This window comes from Phoca vitulina, unplaced genomic scaffold, assembly GCF_004348235.1.
Source record: "Phoca vitulina isolate PV1807 unplaced genomic scaffold, GSC_HSeal_1.0 scaffold47, whole genome shotgun sequence".
Taxonomy (NCBI): Eukaryota; Metazoa; Chordata; class Mammalia; order Carnivora; family Phocidae; genus Phoca; species Phoca vitulina.
In genome coordinates, this window is record NW_022589750.1 from 10,238,585 (window position 1) to 10,256,297 (window position 17,713).

The 17,713-nt window shown below is 38.0% G+C and overlaps 1 protein-coding gene across 1 annotated transcript in view; it reads left to right on the top strand.

Moving 5' to 3' along the window:
* ULK2 (unc-51 like autophagy activating kinase 2) overlaps positions 1-17,713 on the top strand; it is an 80,182-nt gene that overhangs the window by 35,340 nt on the left and 27,129 nt on the right. Inside the window, exon 14 of the mRNA XM_032431654.1 lies at positions 11,686-11,746. Coding sequence (XP_032287545.1) covers positions 11,686-11,746 — 61 coding nt within the window. The remainder of the gene's footprint in view (positions 1-11,685; positions 11,747-17,713) is intronic.

Below are 17,713 nucleotides of genomic sequence, written 5' to 3' on the forward strand. Positions count from 1 at the left end.
GGAAGAATTTTTATAAAGGAAGCAGAATCCAACTTGACTAAATATGGTCAGGGCTCTAAGGAGTAGCAAAGGGCACCAGAAAACCTACAAAAAAAGAAGTTAGACAAAACCATGAAGGAAGAAGGAACTGTGGTTTGGTTGTGAAGGAACAGGATCAGAAAACCAGAAATTGGGTTCCTTCAATAATTGAATAGTATCAAGTTGACCATGTGCAGGTGCAGATGGTTGGATAAGTTCGTATCAAGAGGTCTGTGTAGTTGTTTGTCAAGTTTTACAGCTGCTGCCGGTAGGCATCGTGCTAGTTGTTGTGAAGGCCGTCATCCCCAGAGCAAGCGAGCTCCGGGGTGTATCGACTGGGGCAGGGGGAGCACGGACAGAGCTGCAGGGGTAGGTGGGGTGGTTCACCATTGGTGCTCCGACAACTGGGAGTTACCTTTAAAAATCCAGAATACAGTGGTTTTCTTCTATTTTAAAAAAGGAATTAAAATGAAAAATTATGCAGTATTTCAAGCAGGAAATAATACAGCAGATACTCAAGTCCACCACCATTCTAATTTTATTTATGTCAAAGTTTGGCCACATTGTTTTAGATGTCTTTTAAAGATGTAAAATGCTATAAAGGTACAGCTAAAGTCCTTTTCCTTGTTCTACTCTTGCCAGAGGTAAATTCTTACTGTAGATTTTTTTAATACTTTCACATATGCCTGTATCTATAAATAACATACAGTATTCTTGTGTTTTACAGTTTTAAGTAAATGGTATAAGGAACGTTATTATAGCTTGGTTTTTTACTCATGTTTTTGCTATGTATCTAGATACAGATCTAGATATGTATGTAGTTTATTGTAATATCTGAATTTTGTAATACAATTAAACCACAAGTTTATCCATTTCTCTGCTGAGGGTTACCTGGATAATTTCTATCTTTTCACTATTCAAAATGTATTGTAACAGATGTCCTTGTGTCAGAGTTCCTTCCACATGGGTACTCTAGAAATTTTCAACTTCAAATCTGTGAAATATTGGTACAGACAAGTTGGGTTTGTTTTAAGGTTTTCTATTTATTCCATTGGTCTATTTGTATTATAATCATTTTTAAATTGGTGTGTGTGTGTGTGTGTGTGTGTGTGTGTGTGTGAGAGAGAGAGAGAGATTGTGGGGAGGGGTGATGGTAGAGAGCATTCTAGTATTCTTTGGAATCACCCTGGCTACTCTTGACGCCTTTTGCGCCAATGTCATCTAATTGCAGCTTGACAAATCTTACAAAAAACCATTTGGGGATTTTTTTTTTTTTTTTTTTAAGATTTTATTTATTTATTTGACACAGAGGGAGAGATAGCAAGAGCAGGAACACAAGCAGGGGGAGTGGAAGGGGGAGAAGCATGCTTCCTGCCGAGCAGGGAGCCCGATGCGGGGCTCGATCCCAGGACCCTGGGATCATGACCTGAGCCGAAGGCAGACGCTTAACGACTGAGCCACCCAGGCGCCCCCCATTTGGGGATTTTGATGGGAATTGTGTTGATTTTAAAAGACCTATACAGGGACAGTTAATGATCTTTACAATATTAAATTGTCAAATCAAGAATATATGTTTCTCACAAAACAGGATCATAGGGGAAGGGAAGGAAAAGTGAAATAGGATAAAAACAGAGAGGGAGGCAAGCCATAAAAGACTCTTAACTCTAGGGAACAAACTGAGGGTTGCTGGAGGGGAGGTGGGTGGGGGGATAGGGTAACTGGGCGATGGGCATTAAGGAGGGCACTTGATAGAATGAGCACTGAGTGTTGTATGCAACTGATAAACCACTAAATTCTACCCCTGAAACTAGTAATACACTATACCTTAACTAACTTGAATTTAAATAAAATCTAAAAAAAAAAAAGTATGTTTCTCCACTTATTTAGGTTTCCTTAATGTGTTTTGATAGATATTTATATTTTCCTACATAAAGGACATTCACATCTTTTGTCTTATTCTAGTTACCTTTGTTTTTTGTCCTTGTGTAAATACTGTATTTGCAATTTTTTTTTTCCAAAAATGCTCCTGTCGAGGTCTTTGTGCTTCCAAATCTCAGGTCATTTCTCAGTCTTCATCTTTTTGATGTGTTTACAGCATTTGTTATAGTTGGCCACACCTTTCTTTTTCTTTTTATTTTTTTAAAGATTTTATTTGTTTATTTGTCAGAGAGAAAGAGTGAGAGCACAAGCAGGGGGAGAGGGAGGCAGAGGGAGAAGCAGGCTCCTTGCTCGGCAAGGAGCCTGATGTGGGACTCGATCCCAGGACCATGGGATCATACCCTGAGCTGAAGGCAGGCATCCCCACACCCTTCTCTTTAGTTATTAAAAATTTGTTATTGTAAAATATATCATGCATATATTTTTCAAAGATTTTTATTCATTTAGAAAGAATAAGAGCAAGTGGGGGGAGGGGCAGAGGGAGAGGGAGAGAGGGAATCCCAAGCAGACTCTGCACTGAACCCAATGCGGGGCTCGATCTCACAACCCTGAGATGATGATCTGAGCTGAAATCAAGAGTTGGACACTCAACCGACTGAGCCACACCGGTGCCCCAAAGATTTTATTTTTTTTTAGAGCAGTTTTAGGTTTACAACAAAACTGAGAGGAGGGTACCAGTTTCCCACATACCCCCTGCCCCTCCCCATTCTCAACATACTCACCAGATGTTAAAGGGATAATACCAGAGGATAAACCTACATTGACACGTCACAATCACCCAACGTCCATGGTCTACTTAGAATTCATTCTTGTTGTTGTACATTCTTTGGGTTTGGAGAAAGGTGTAATGACATTTATCCATCATTATAATATAGAGAGCATTTTCAGTGCCCTAAAAATCCTCTGAGCTCCCCACCCGTCCCTTGGAAACCACTGATCTTTTTATTGTCTCTATAGTTCTGTACCACAGTTTGTCCATTTACCTATTGAAGGACACTTTGATTGCTTCCAGGTTTTGACAATTAAGAATAAAGCTACTATAAACATCTGTGTGCAGGTTTTTGTGTGGACATAAGTGTGCAGCTCCTTTGGATAAATACCAAGGAGCATGACTGCTGGCCGGTATGGTAAGGGCATGTTTAGTTTTGTCAGAAAACACCAAACTCTTCCCAAGTGGCTGTACCATCTTGCATTCCCACCAACAGTGAATGGGAGTTCCTGTTGTTCCATGAGTTTACCAGCATTTGGTGGTGTCAGTGCTCCAGGGAGGGCTGTTCTAGTAGATGTGCAGTGGTGTCTCGTTGTTTTAATTTGCATTTCTCTGATGACATCTGATGTTCAGCATCTTTTCATATGCTTATTCACCATCCATAGATCTTCTTTGGTGAGGTGTCTGTTCAGATCTTTGGCCCAGGGGCGCCTGGGTGGCTCAGTCGGTTAAGCATCTGCCTTCAGCTCAGGTCATGATCCCAGGGTCCTGGGATCGAGCCCCACATCGGGCTCCCTGCTCCGCGGGGAGTCTGCTTCTCCCTCTCCCGCTCCCCCTGCTTGTGTTCCCTCTCTTGCTGTCTCTCTGTCAAATAAATAAATAAAATCTTAAAAAAAAAAAAAAAGATCTTTGGCCCATTTTTCAGTTGGGTTGTCTGTTATCTTATTGTTGAGCTTTAAGAGTTCTCTCTATACTTGGGATAACAGTCCTTTATCAGATGTGTCTTTTGCAAATATTCTTTTGCAGATATCTTTGTTCAGTCTGTAGCTTATATTCCATTCTCTTGATATTGTCTTTCACAGAGCAGTTTTTAATTTTAATAATCACTAGAGATTAATTAAATCATTTAAATAAATTTCTTTCTTTCATGGATTGTGTTTAGTGTTGGTATCATGATACCCAAGGTCCTCTAGGTTATGTTATCTTCTACAATATTTGCATTTTTTTTTCTTTTACATTTAGGTCTGTGGCCCATTTTGAGTTAATTTTTTCGAAAGGTCTACATCTAGATGAATTTTTTTTTTGTCTGTGGGTATCTAATTATTACAGCATTATTTGTTGAAGACTGTCTTTGCTCCATTGTATTGTCTTTGCTCCTCTGTCAAAGATCAGTTGACTATATTTTGGGGGCTCTCTTTCTGGTCTCCCTGTTCTGTTCCATTGATCTGTTTGTTCTTTTGCCAGTACAACACTGTCTTGATTACTGTAGTTTTATAGTAAGTCTTGAAGTTGGGTAGTGTCAGTCCTTTGTCCTTCTGTTTCAGTATTCTGTTGGCTATTGTGGGTCCTTTGCCTCTCCATTTAACCATTAGAATTAGTTTGTCAATATCCATAAAATAAATTGCTGGGATTTTCACTGGGATTGTAGTGAATCTATAGATCAAGTTGGGAAGAACTGACATGTTTACAATATTTAGTCTTCCTATCCAAAAACATAGAATATCTCTCCATTTATGTAGTTCTTCTTTGATTTCATTCATCAGTTTTGTAGTTTTCCTCATACAGACCTTGTATGACTTTTGTTAGATTTATACCTAAATATTTCATTTTGGGGGGTGCTGATATAAATGGTGTTGTGTTTTTAATTTCAAATTTTAGTTGTTTATTATTGAGATATAGGAAAGCAATTTACTTTTTAAATATTTACCTTATATCCTGCAACCTTGCTTTAATTACTTATTAGTTCCAGGAGGTTTTTGTCAATTCTTTCATATTTTTTTTTTACATAGATAATCATGTCATCTTTGAACAATAGTTTTATGTTTACCTTCCCAAGCTGTATACCTTTCATTTCCTTTTCTTGACTTACTGCATTAGCAAGGACTTCCAGTGCAGTGTTGAAAAGAAGTGGTGAAAGAGGACTTTCTTCACAGATTATATGAAACTGTAATAACCACAGCCAATAAAAAGTCAGTGGGAAAAAAAAAAGAAAGAGAGAGGACATCCATATATTTTTACCCAATCTTAGTGGGAAAGCTTGGAGTTTCTCACTATTTAGTATTATGTTAGCAGTAGCTTTTTGTAGCTATTCTTTATCAAGTTGAGACAGTTCCCCTCCATTCTTAGTTTACTGTGTTTTTATCATGAATGGTGGTTGGATTTTGTCAAATACTTTTTCTGTGATTTTCTATTAATGTGATAGATTACATTAATTTTAGAATGTTGAACCAGACTTGCACACCTGGGATAAATCCCATTTGGTCATGGTGTACAATTCTTTTTATACATTGCTGGATTTAGTTTGCTGATATTTAGTTGGAGATTTTTGCATCTGTGTTCATGAGAAATACTGGTCTGTAGTCTCCTTGTAATGTCTTTTTCTGGTGTTGGTATGAGGGTAATGATGGACTTATAGAATGAGTTAGGAAATATTCTCTCTGCTTCTATCCTCAGAAAGAGATTGAAAATAGAGATTTGGTATAATTTCTTCCTTAAGTGTTTGGTAGAATTCACCAGACAACTCATCTGGGCCTGGTGCTTTCTGTTTTAGAAGGCTATTTATTATTGATTCAATTTCTTTAATAGATAAAGACCTATATTCAAATTGCCTGTTTCTTCCTAAGTTTTGGCAGATGTGTCTTTCACAGAATTGGTCCATTTCATCTAGGGTGTCAAATTTGTGGGCATAGAGTTTTTCATAGTATGCCTTTATTACCCTTTTAATTTCAGTGAGACCTCTACTGGTGTCTCTTCTTTCATTTGTGGTATTAGTAATTTGTATCCCCTCTCTATTTTTTTCTTTAGTTCACCTGGCTAGAAGCTTATTGATTGTTGTGTTTTCAAATTCATTTAGTTCAAAATACTTAAAAATTTTTCTTGAGATTTCTTCTTTGACCAATTTGTTATTTAGAAGTGTGTTTTTAGGGACACCTGGGTGGCTCAGTTGGTGAAGTGTCTGCCTTCGGCTCAGGTCATGATCCTAGAGTCCCAGGGTCAAGTCCTGCATTGGGCTCCCTGCTCAGCGGGGCATCTGCTTCTCCCTCTGACCCTCCCCCCTCTCATGTGCTCTCTCTCTCTTTCTCAAATAAATAAAATCGTTATTTTTTTTTTTTTTTAAAGATTTTATTTATTTATTTGACAGAGAGAGACACAGCGAGAGAGGGAACACAAGCAGGGGGAGTGTGAGAGGGAGAAGCAGGCTTCCCACGGAGCAGGGAGCCCGATGTGGGCTCCATCCCAGGACCCTGGGATCATGACCTGAGCCGAAGGCAGACGCTTAACGACTGAGCCACCCAGGTGCCCCTAATAAATAAAATCTTTAAAAAAAAAAAGTGTGTTTTTAGTCCCCCTGTATTTGGGGATTTTCCAATTACCTTTCTGTTATTGATTTCTGGTTTAATTCTGTTGTTGTTTGTGAACAGAAATTGATTTCTATTCTTTTAAACTTGTTTTTTGGGTTGTTTTTTGTTTGTTTGTTTTGTTTTTTAAAGATGTTATTTATTTGAGAGGGAGCACAAGCAGGCGGAGGAGGGGCAGAGAGAGAGGGAGAGAATCTCAAGCAGACTCCCTGCTGAGAATGGAGTGCAACACGGGGCTCAATCTCACGACCCTGGGATGGTGACCTGAGCCAAAATCAAGAGTCAGACGCTTAACCGACTGTGCCACCCAGGTGCCCCACTCCAGGTCCACTTTCAAATAAACTTTAACGCTTCAGTGTGATACTGTGAAGTCCCTTATAATAACAAAATCCAGCCATCCCTTGTATCATTGCTGTCATTTATTCCAGTTAAATATAAGAATACATAAGCCTATCCATATATTCATAGAACATATACATTAAGCATATATAACTGAATATAATGTTACTATTATTCGCTTGTGCGATTACTGAGAAGTCAATGCAATTCTTATCTTTGTTTCTCTGTTAAGTATGGTGTTCTTTTTTTGACTTCGTTCAGAATTTTTTTTTTCTTTATTTTTGATTTTTCTGTAATTTTAAAATGATCTGCCTAGGTGTCTTTGTTTGGGGCATTTATCCTGCCTGGAGCTCTCTGAGCTTTGTGGATGTGTGGCTTGGTGTCTGACATTCATTTGGGGAAATTCTCAGTCATTATTGTTTCCAATAGTTCCCTCTGTTCCTTTTGTTCTTTCTTCTTTTTCTGGTAATCCTATTACACACGTTACATCTTTTGTAGTTGTCCCACAGACCTTGGATATTCTGTTGTCTTTTAAGAAAATCTTTGTTGGGGCACTCGGGTAGCTCAGTCTTGGTTAAGCGTCTGCCCTCAGCTCAGGTCACGATCCCAGGGTCCTGGGACCGAGCCCCGCATCGGACTCCTTGCTCATCAGGAAGCCTGCTTCTCCCTCTCCCTCTGCCTTCCGTGCCCCGTTTGTGCTTGCTCTCTCTCTCTCTCTCTCTCTCGCTCTCTGTGTCAAATAAATGGATAAAATCTAGAACAAAAACAACAACTTTGTTTTCCAGTTTTTGAGGATTCTGCCAATATGTTCTCTAGTTCAGATCTTCTTTTCTCAGCTGTGTCCAGTCTACTAATAAGCCTATGAAAGGCATTCTTCATTTCCTTTACACTGTTTTTTAATCTCTAGCATTTCTTTTTGGTTCTTTGTTAAGATTTCCATCTCTTTTTACATTGCTCATCTGTTCTTGCATGCTGTCTATCTTTTCCATTAGGGCCCTTAGCATATTAATCATAGTTATTTTAAATTTCCAGTCTGGTAATTCTGACATCCTTGCCATGGCCCTGTCTCTTCAATCTGTGTTTTTTGCCTTTTGTTATGCCTTGTGACTTTTTCTTGATAGTCATACATGATGTCCTGGGTAAAGAGGAACTGCTGTAAGTAGGCTTTTAGTAATGTGATGGTGAGGTGTAGGGGGAAGGAGAGTGTTCTGCAGTCCTGTGATTAGGTCTCAGTCTTTTGGGGAGCCTAGGTCTCTGGTTTGTGGGCTTCACAAGTGTTCCCCAGTTTCTTTCTCCTTCCTGAGGTGGGACAGGATGACTCTAAGGCACTGGGGTTGGGTATTTCCCTGCCCCCAGCTCAGTTAGGTGGAGCTTAACTCCAGCAGATAAAGCTCCGGATGATGAAGTGGTTTCCCCTGAGGGCAGGCCTTGTTAAGAACACAATGCTCAGACCTATTTAAAAACGGTTCCTTTTCCCTTCCCCACCAGAAGCAGGAGGGGATTTTTTTCTCCACTGTTTTACTGTGAGCATCTGAGTTCCCTGAGATAAATCTGACAATATTGTGAGCCTCCCTATGACTAGATCCTCCTGGCATTTTTAACGCTGAGAGCTGTCCACCGTGATCCTCTAGCAAATTGTCAGTCACGGTTCATGTTTTTCTGTCCTGGCTGTGGTTTCCTCAAGCCTTCTACGGGTTGAGTCTCTTCTCAGATAAACCACAACTCCACGTGTTTGCCTATCTGTCTCTCTATTCCTGGGGCATCAGTTTGCCTCTGACCTCCTCTCTTTTGGATCATTTTTCAGTCTCTTTAGCTTTTTACTTGTTGTTAGGGAAGAATGGCAACTTCCAAGCTTCTTACATGTGAAACCGGGACCCAGAAGTCCCCACGTTAGATCTTTAAAACATCTATACAGTTTAAAAGTAATAATAAGACAAATACCTGAGTACACTCCTCTGATTTTCTTATCTCTTTTGTCTGATTTTCCTTTTGTTTTGTCTTACTGCTCTAATTTTAGGGAAATTTCCTTGATACTTTCTTTTACTGAGTTTATCATTTATGTTCTCATATTTTTAATTTCTAGAAGCTTCCCCTCTCCCTAAGTATTGTTTTTATTTCAGTATGCAATATTTTATCTCTGAGGACATTACTTTTTTTTTTTTTTTACTTTTCTACGGAAAATATTTTCTTTTTTATCTCTCCCAGGTTGTTTTGGAGTCTCGGTTTCAGATTAGATTCCTTCCTTGGATGTTTGGTAATTATTGTACACTCATAATTAAGAATAGAAAATTAGAATGTTGTTTGAAAGCTTTGTATGGGGGGGTCTTACGGACAGTGGTGATGTATTATGTATTATGCTTCCTTTTTGGAGGGCTGCTCACATCTCCTGGAGAATTACTCCCTCATGCCATGTGGGGAAAACTTGTATTGGCTGAGGATTCTGTCTTCTAGGGTCTCCTAGGTCAAATAATACTTTGATCAACTTTGTAACTTCTAAATTTTTGTGGCTGTTGACTTTTCATTTTGCCCTTGTGAATTTAGATTCTTCTCTTTTCTCTCCTTTCATAATATGATATCATATCAAAATAACAAGATAATTACCTAAAACCATTTAAAATCTTTTTATGGGGGCGCCTGGCTCACTCAGTCAGTAGAGCATGTTAGTCTTGATCTTCATGGTCAAGAGTTCAAGCCCCATGTTGGGCATGGAGCCCACTTTAAAAAAAGTCTTTTTCCAGTCCCATCCACGTTGATGTAAAAGTTGGGTATTCATCCTTTCTGATGGCTAAGTAATATTCCATTGTATATATGGACCACATCTTCTTACCCATTCATCTGTTGAAGGGCATCTTGGCTCTTTGCACAGTTTGGCTATTGCAGACATTGCTGCTATGAACATTGGGGTGCATATGGCCCTTCTTTTCACTACATCTGTAGTGAAATGGGGTAAATACCCCGTAGTGCAATTGATGGGTCATACAGTAGCTCTATTTTTAATTTTTTTTTTTTAATTTTAAAAATTTTTAATTTTTAATTTTCTGAGGAATCTCCACGCTGTTTTCCAAAGTGGCAGTACCAACTTGAATTCCCACCAACAGTGTAAGAGGGTTCCCATTTCTCCACAACCTCTCCAGCATTTGTTGTTTCTTGCCTTGTCAGTTTTTGCCATTCTAACCAGAGGAGATTATGCTAAGTGAAATAAGTCAAGCAGAGAAAGTCAATTATCATATGGTTTCCCTTATTTGTGGAGCATAAGGAATAGCATGGAGGACATTAGGAGAAGGAAGGGAAAAATGAAGGGGAGAAAATCGAAAGGAGAGATGAACCATGAGAGACTATGGACTCAGAAACAAACTGAGGGTTTTAGAGGGGAGGGGGGTGGGGGAATGGGCTAGCCCGGTAATGAGTATTAAGGAGGGCACGTACTGCATGGAGCATTGGGGGTTGTACGAAAACAATGAATCATGGATCACTGCATCCAAAACTGGTGACGTATTGTATGGTGACTAACATAACATAATAAAATAAAATTTAAAAAAATAAAATAAAAAAAGTCTTTTTGTGGGTCTTTTTGTCCTTAGGGTAATCCTATTAGGGATGTCCAATCAAATTACAGAGCTTTAAAGTCACTTGAAAAAATTCCCTTCTAGCGATACCAGACAAGTTGATACATGGTCATGTATGATAAAAGATGATAAATGTTTTGCTTTATTTTACTTTTGATTTCTAGGGATTGCTTTTTCCTTTTGATTTTATTATTTTGTTTCTAAATTATGTATGGCTCCAAACTCAAAGCTACAAAATGAAGTACACTTAATGAAATGTAGCTTCTTCTGTCCCTGCCCCATCTACCTTGTTCCCTCCATTACCATATCAGGAGCTCTTCTCTTTAAAATAGGTAGCTTCCTTCCTCACTTCTCTTTATTCTCTTACCCTGATTTATTTTCCTTTATATACATTTTAAAATATTTATATTATTTTTTTATTTTGAGAGAGTGTGGAGCCTGATGCAGGGCTCGATCCCATGACCCCCAGATCATGACCCGAGCTGAAATCAAGTGTCGGATGCTTAACGGACTGAGCCACCCAGGGGCCCCTATTTTCCTTTATATTTCTTATCATGCCTGACACTATTACCTTCTTTCATTACTAGAATGGCAGCTTCATGAGAGCAGGGACTTGAGATGTGCTAAAATAAATGCATTTCTCAATTCTTATTTAGGGCCATTCAGAGGGATATTCGTGTCTGTTTCCTTTTTTTCCCCTTTTTGAGTATGGGTTAGCAGCATAACCTATACTTTTCTTTTTAAAAACTTATTTGGTCAACACTGCTATTTCATATCTACACATTGATTATGCCTTTACAGCCATTTAAAGTCACACAGGCAATGTGATAGAATGGACATACCAGTGACAAGAATGAGGGGCCCCTGCATTCTGAGCTCAGCTCTGTTCCCATATGTAGATGATACCGGAGCAGGTGAAGGCGGCCTGTGGTGTGTGCTACAGTGTCTTGAGAGGCCCCAGCCTCCACGACGACGTCTTGTTCAACAACCCGTGCAAGTCAGGGAGTGTTACGCAGGATGGGGGTGCTCCAACAGTGGGGTGAACTAGACTTCGTGTACAGTCAGTTGTGCTGGAACGTGTTCCTAAAAGTTACCACTCTCTGAAAAAATTGCTCAATAAAAACCACAGAGTTTATGGGCAAATTGGAATCAGGGGCCTAACACTCAAAAACGCTGGTGAGTGACGTATTAAAAGGAACATGATAAAAACGTTAGCACAGTTTTTACCGTGCCTGTTAAATGGTGAAGGATACGTAACACTGAAATAAATATGACACTTTACCTTGGAAAGACCTGATGTTTGTTTATAGAAGTGGGCACTGAAGGGTTACAGCCTGTGTTTTCAGCTGGGCGCAGTGTGTTCAGTGTTTTTGCTCATGGTTTTTACCCGCTTTTACTCGTGGAGGAAACTGCATCATAAGCAAGTGGTAAATTTGTGTGGTGCTCAGATTTTTCCGAATAATCATGTTGGGACAATTTACGTTTTTTAAGCAGGTGGTAGAGCAGAACTGATGGTGTTTTTCTCTTTCTCCTTTAGATGATATGCCGATGGGGACTGCTGGCAGACGTGCTTCAAATGAGTTCTTGGTGTGTGGAGGGTATGTTTATGTTTATTAAATTAGAATGTTTTTCATATTTTGGTTTTTCTGAGTAAACTTTATAGAACTTTGACCATGTTTTTGATTCTGAATTTTATTTTGTTTCACAATTTGTCATTTCTATTTTTTTTAAAAGTTTAAATTGTAGTAAAAAAGCACGTAATATCTGTTGTCTTCACCATTTTTAAGTTTATAGTTCAGTAGCATTAAGTATATTCACAATGTTGGGCAACCAATCTCCAGAACTTTTTCATCTTGCAAAACTAAAACTCAGTACTCCTTATGTAATAGCACTCCCCATTTCTCCTACCTCTAGGTGCTGGTAACCACTGTTCTACTTTCTCTTTCTATGAATTTAACTACTTTAGATACCTTATATAAGTAGAATATACAATGTATGTCTTTTTGTGACTGGCTTAGTTCAGTCATCATAATGTCCTCAAGGTTCATCCATGTTGTAGCATTTGTCAGAATTTCTTTTAAGGCTGAACCTTATTCCATTCTACATACATATATATATATACACACACACACTGTGTTTTGTTTATCCATTCATCTGCCGATGGTCAATTGGATTTCTTGTACCTCTTGGCTATTGTGAATAATTCTGCTATAAATGTGAATGTGCAGATATCTGTTTGAGATCCTGCTTTCAGTTCTTTTGGATATATATATACACCCAACAGTGGGGTTGCTGGATCATATGATATTTCTATTTTTAATTTTTTGAGGAGTTGTGATACTGTTTTCCATAGTGGTTGTACCATTTTACATTCCTACCAACAGTGTACAAGGGTTCCAGTTTCTCTACATCTTCAGTGACACTTGTTATTTGTTTGTTTGCTTGTTTTTTGTAATAACCATCTTAATGAGTATGAGGTGATATCTCATTGTGGTTTTGATTTGCAGTTCTCTAATGATTAGTGGTTTTGAGTGTCTTTTCATATACTTATTGGACATTTGTCTATCATTTATTGTTGATTTGTAGGAGTTCTTTATATATTTTGGATATTAACCCTTTATCAGATATATGATTTACAGATATTTTCTCCCAGTCCAAACATTGTCTTTCCACTCTGTTGATATGTCCTTTGAGCACAGGAGTTTTAGAATTTGTTGTAGTCTCATTTGTCTATTTTTTTGTTCTGTTGTCTGTGTTTTTGGTGTCATTCAAGAAATCATTGCCTAATCCAGTGTCATGAAGCTTTTCTCCTATGTTTTCTTCTAGGAGTTATATAATTTTGGGTCTTACATTTAGCTCTTCAATCCATTTTGAGGTAATTTTTGTATATTGTATAAGGTAAGGGTCCAGCTGCATTCTTTGCATATGGAATCTAGTTTTCTCATTTGCTGAAGAGACCATCTTTTTGCCATCGAGTGGTGTTGGCATCCTTGTTGAAGATCATTTGTCCATATATGCAAGGGTGTGTTTCTCGACTGTCTATTCCATTCTTTTGGTCTCTGTGTCTGTCATTATGCCAACCACATTGTTTTGATTACTGTAGATTTGAAATTAGGAAGTATGAAACCTCCAATTTTGTTTTTCTTTTCCAAAATTGTTTTAACCATTCAGGGTTCCTGCAGTTTACATATGAATTTCAGGAAAGATTTTTCTATTTCTGCAAAAAATGCCTTTGAGATTTTGGTAGGGATGGCATTGATCTGTATAGATCACTTTGGGTGGAATTGACATCTTAACAGTATTAAATCTTATGGTCAATGAAGACGGGATGTCTTTTATAGTTTTTTCAGCAATGTTTTGTAGTTTCCAATATACAAGTCTTTCACCTCCTTGGTTAAATTTATTTCTGTGTATTTTATTCTTTTTGATACTATTGTAAATGGCATTGTTAATTTCCTTTTTGCATTGTTCATTGTTAGTGTATAGAAATGGTACTCATATCTGTGTGTTGATTTCATTTCCTGCAACTTTGCTGAATGTATTAGTTCTAATGGCTTTTTGCGTGTGAAATCTTTTGGGTTTTCTACATTTAAGATCATATTATCCATGAACAGAAATAATTTTACTTACTCCATTCCAATTCAAATGCCTTTTATTTCTTTCTCTTGCCTAATTGCTCTGGCTAGGAATTCTATGTAGAAGTGGTGAGAGCAGGCATCCTTGTCTTGTTCCTGATCATAGAGGAAAGGCTTTCAGTTTTTAACCATTGAGTATGATGACAGTTATGGGTTTTTTATATATCGTGTTTTTTATGTTGAGGTAATTTTTTTTGATTCCTAGTTTGTTGAATGCTTTTTATCATTAAAGGATGTTGGGATTTTGTCAAATGCTTTTTCTGCATGAATTGACATTGTCATGTGGTTTTTGTCTTTCATTCCATTAATGTAGGTATATTATAAATCACATTTGGTCATGGTATATGATCCTTTTAATGTGTTACTGAATTTGGTTTGCTAGTGTTTTGTTAAGGATTTTTACATCAAATTTCATCAGGGAAATTGTTCTGGTCTTTTTGTTGTTGTTGTTGTTTTGTAGTATGTGTGTGTGGCTTTGGTATTAGGGTAATGCTGAACTCATGGAAGGAGTTTGGGAGTGTTTCCTCCTCTTTAATATTTTGGAAGAGTTTGAGAAGTGTTGATGTTAATTCTTTACATGTTTGGTAGAATTTACCAGTGAAACATGTGGTCTTGGGCTTTTTTTGTTACTTGGAAGTTTTGATTACTAATCCAGTCTCCTTGCTAGTTATGGGTCTGTTCAGATTTTCTCTTCCTTTTTATCATCCAACCTTAGTAGGCTATGTGTTTGTAGAAATTTATCCATTTCTTCTAGGTTATCCAATTTGTTGGCAAGCACTTGTTCATAGTATTCTCTTATAATCCTTTTTATTTCTGTGGCTTTAGTTGTCATGTTCCTTCTTTCATTTCTGATTTTGAGTCTTCTCTTTTTATTAGTTAACCTAGCTATATGTCAGTTTTGTTGATTTTTAAAAATGCCAACTCTTAGTTTGATTTTTCTATTTTCTCAATTTTGTTTATCTCTGCTCTAATCTTCATTAGTTCCTATTTTTTGTTAGGAAATGAGTTTAGTTTGTACTTTTTCTTTTTTTTAAGATTTATTTATTTGAGAGAGAGAGTGCATGAGTGAGTGTGAGTGGGGGAAGGGGCAGAGGGAGAGAATCTTCGAGCAGACTCCGTGCTGAGAATGGAGCCCAACATGGGGCTTGATCTCACAACCCATGGGATCACAACCTGAGCCAAAAGCAAGAGTTGGATACCCAACTGACTGAGCCACCCGGGTGCCCCTAGTTTGTACTTTTTCAAATTTGAGGGGTAAAGTTAAGTTTTTTATTTGAGGTTTTTTTTTTTTAATGTTAGTATTTACAGCCATAAACATCTGTCTTAATGCTACTTTCACTGTATTCCATAAGTTTTGGTATGTTGTGTTTACATTGTCATTTTTCTCAAGACATTTTCTGATTTATTTTGTGATTTCTTTTCTGACCTATTGTTTGTGTAAGAGTGTGTTGTTTAGTTTCTGTGTATTTGTGGATTTTCTAGTTTTCCTTCTTCTGTTGACCTCTACTTTCTATCCATTATGATTGGAAAAGATACTTTGTATGATTTCAATCTTTTAAAATTTTAAGATTTGTTTTGTGGCTTAATATGTGGTCTGTCCTGGAGAATGTTTCGTGTGCACTTGAGAAGAATGTATCTTCTTCTTTTGGTGGTGGGAAGAGTGTTCTGTATATGTCTGCTAGATCCAGTTGGTCTAGGGTGTTGTTCAAGCCCTGTTTCTTTATTGCTCATTCCTCTGATTTTTCTGTCCATTATGGAAAGTGGAGTATTGAATTGTTCAGCTGTTATTATGGAATTGTCTATTTCTCCCTTCAATTCTGTCAATATTTGCTTCATATATTTGGGAACACTGATGTTTGGTGCATAAATATTTATAATTGTTATATTTCCCTGGTTAACTGACCCTTTAATAATGTCCTGTTTTGTCTCTTGTAACTGTGACTGAAAGTCTCTTTTGTCTGATATTAATATTGCCACTCCTCCTCTCTTTTGGTTACCATTTGCATGGAGTATCTTTCTTTTTTTTATTTTTTAAGATTTATTTATTTATTTGAGAGAGAGAGAGAGAGCATGCATGTGGAGGGGAGGGCAGAGGGAGAGGGAGAGAGAATCTTAAGCAGGCTCCCCACTGAGTGCAGAGCCTGACATGGGGCTCAATCTCACATGAGATCCATGATCCTGAGATCACGACCTGAGCTGAAACCAAGAGTTGGACGCTCAACTGACTGCACCACCCAGGCGTCCTGGGGATATCTTTTTCAATCCTTTTACTTTCAGCCTAATTGGGGAAGATTTATCAATGCCATTTTGTTACTTTTATGTATGTCTTGTGGCTTTTTTGCCCCCTTATATTCTCTCTTAATACCTTTCTTTGTGTTCTGTTGATCTTGTTGTAGTGACATGCTTTGATTCTCATTTCCTATTGTGTATATTCTGTAGATACATTCTTTGTGGTCACTTTTGGGACTACATAAAATAACTTTAAGGTACAACAATCCATTTTAAACTGATAACTTCAGTTGCATACAAAAACTCTAGAGAGTATGGGCGTATAGCCCCCCCCTTATGTTATTGATGCCACAAATCGCCTGTTTATGTGTTCCTAATAATAACATAGATTTATAGCTTTTTTTGGTACTTTTGTCTCAGACTCTATACAAGAATTGGAACATGCTAATCTTAAAAGAGAGGGGAAAAACAGTGATAGCAGGACTACATAATGGCTCTGAAAGTTTCTATTCTGTCATCAGTCCTTTTCCCTCTGCTTTGAGAACAGCATGTCCCAAATGGGAGCTGCTCTTTCAGCCTCCTTCCCAGGGGTTGTGGTAGGAGTACACACACCAGGGGGCATAGAAAGGGGTTCAGAGAGAGGTGGTGAGTATTTTGAAAAAAAGTATACACTCTCCCACAAGATATTAAGTGCATGTGGAAATAAATTATTACAAAGACATTAAAATTATGCCCTATGCAAAATTAAAATGGTTTGATGCAAGTATTTTTTCGGAGCTTTTTCTTTTCAGAGCCATTAAAATTTTTTATCTCCATGTCCCAATAACTATCATCTCACAGGCCAATTTTGTAATATTAGTGATAGTATATCTCATTCTTTCCTTAGAACCTCACTTTTATTGATACTATTTTGAAGTATTTAACTGTATTTCTTTCCAGGAATATGTCTGACCCCTAGACAAAAATTACTCATTTCGATAAAATAAAAGTGTATTGTATTTTGGGCAAACTGCTTAGTCTTTCTAGTGTTCCATGCAGGTCAAAGATGACTTCCCACACGTGCTGGGGACTCGGTGCACACTTAGACCTTCCCTCTCCTTACCTTGGGCTTAGGGAGTCAGGTAATGGTTGAATAGTGTTATTAATATAAAGCTAGACGGAAAAGAGGCTGTAGTGGTCCTAGCTAGCTGGAGCTCTGGGAATTTCTCCAGGGAGGACTTTACAAATGGAGTAAGTCTGCCTGAAGGTTCTGTGCAGAGACTGAGGCCACATCTACAGGACACCTGCCATGACTGTTTCATCTCCTCATATGCTGGCAGAGGATTGCCTGAGATCCCCTGAGAGGGGCTGTGATTCCAATCTAATTTCCCTTGTGGTGATTAACGAGTACAGGAAGAATATTAGAACTTGACAATGTAGGGCGCCTGGGTGGCTCAGATGGTTAAACGTCTGCCTTCGGCTCAGGTCATGATCCCAGGGTCCTGGGATCGAGTCCCACATCGGGCTCCCTGCTCGGCAGGGAGCCTGCTTCTCCCTCTGCCTTTCTCTCTTGCTCTGTCTCTCACGAATAAATAAATAAAATCTTTAAAAAAAACAAAGAAAAAGAAAAGAAAAAAAAAAAAAGAACTTGACAATGTATATGTTAAAAAAAATGCCTAGATGTACTTGCTTCACCAACAATGTACTTCCTCATTGAATTGA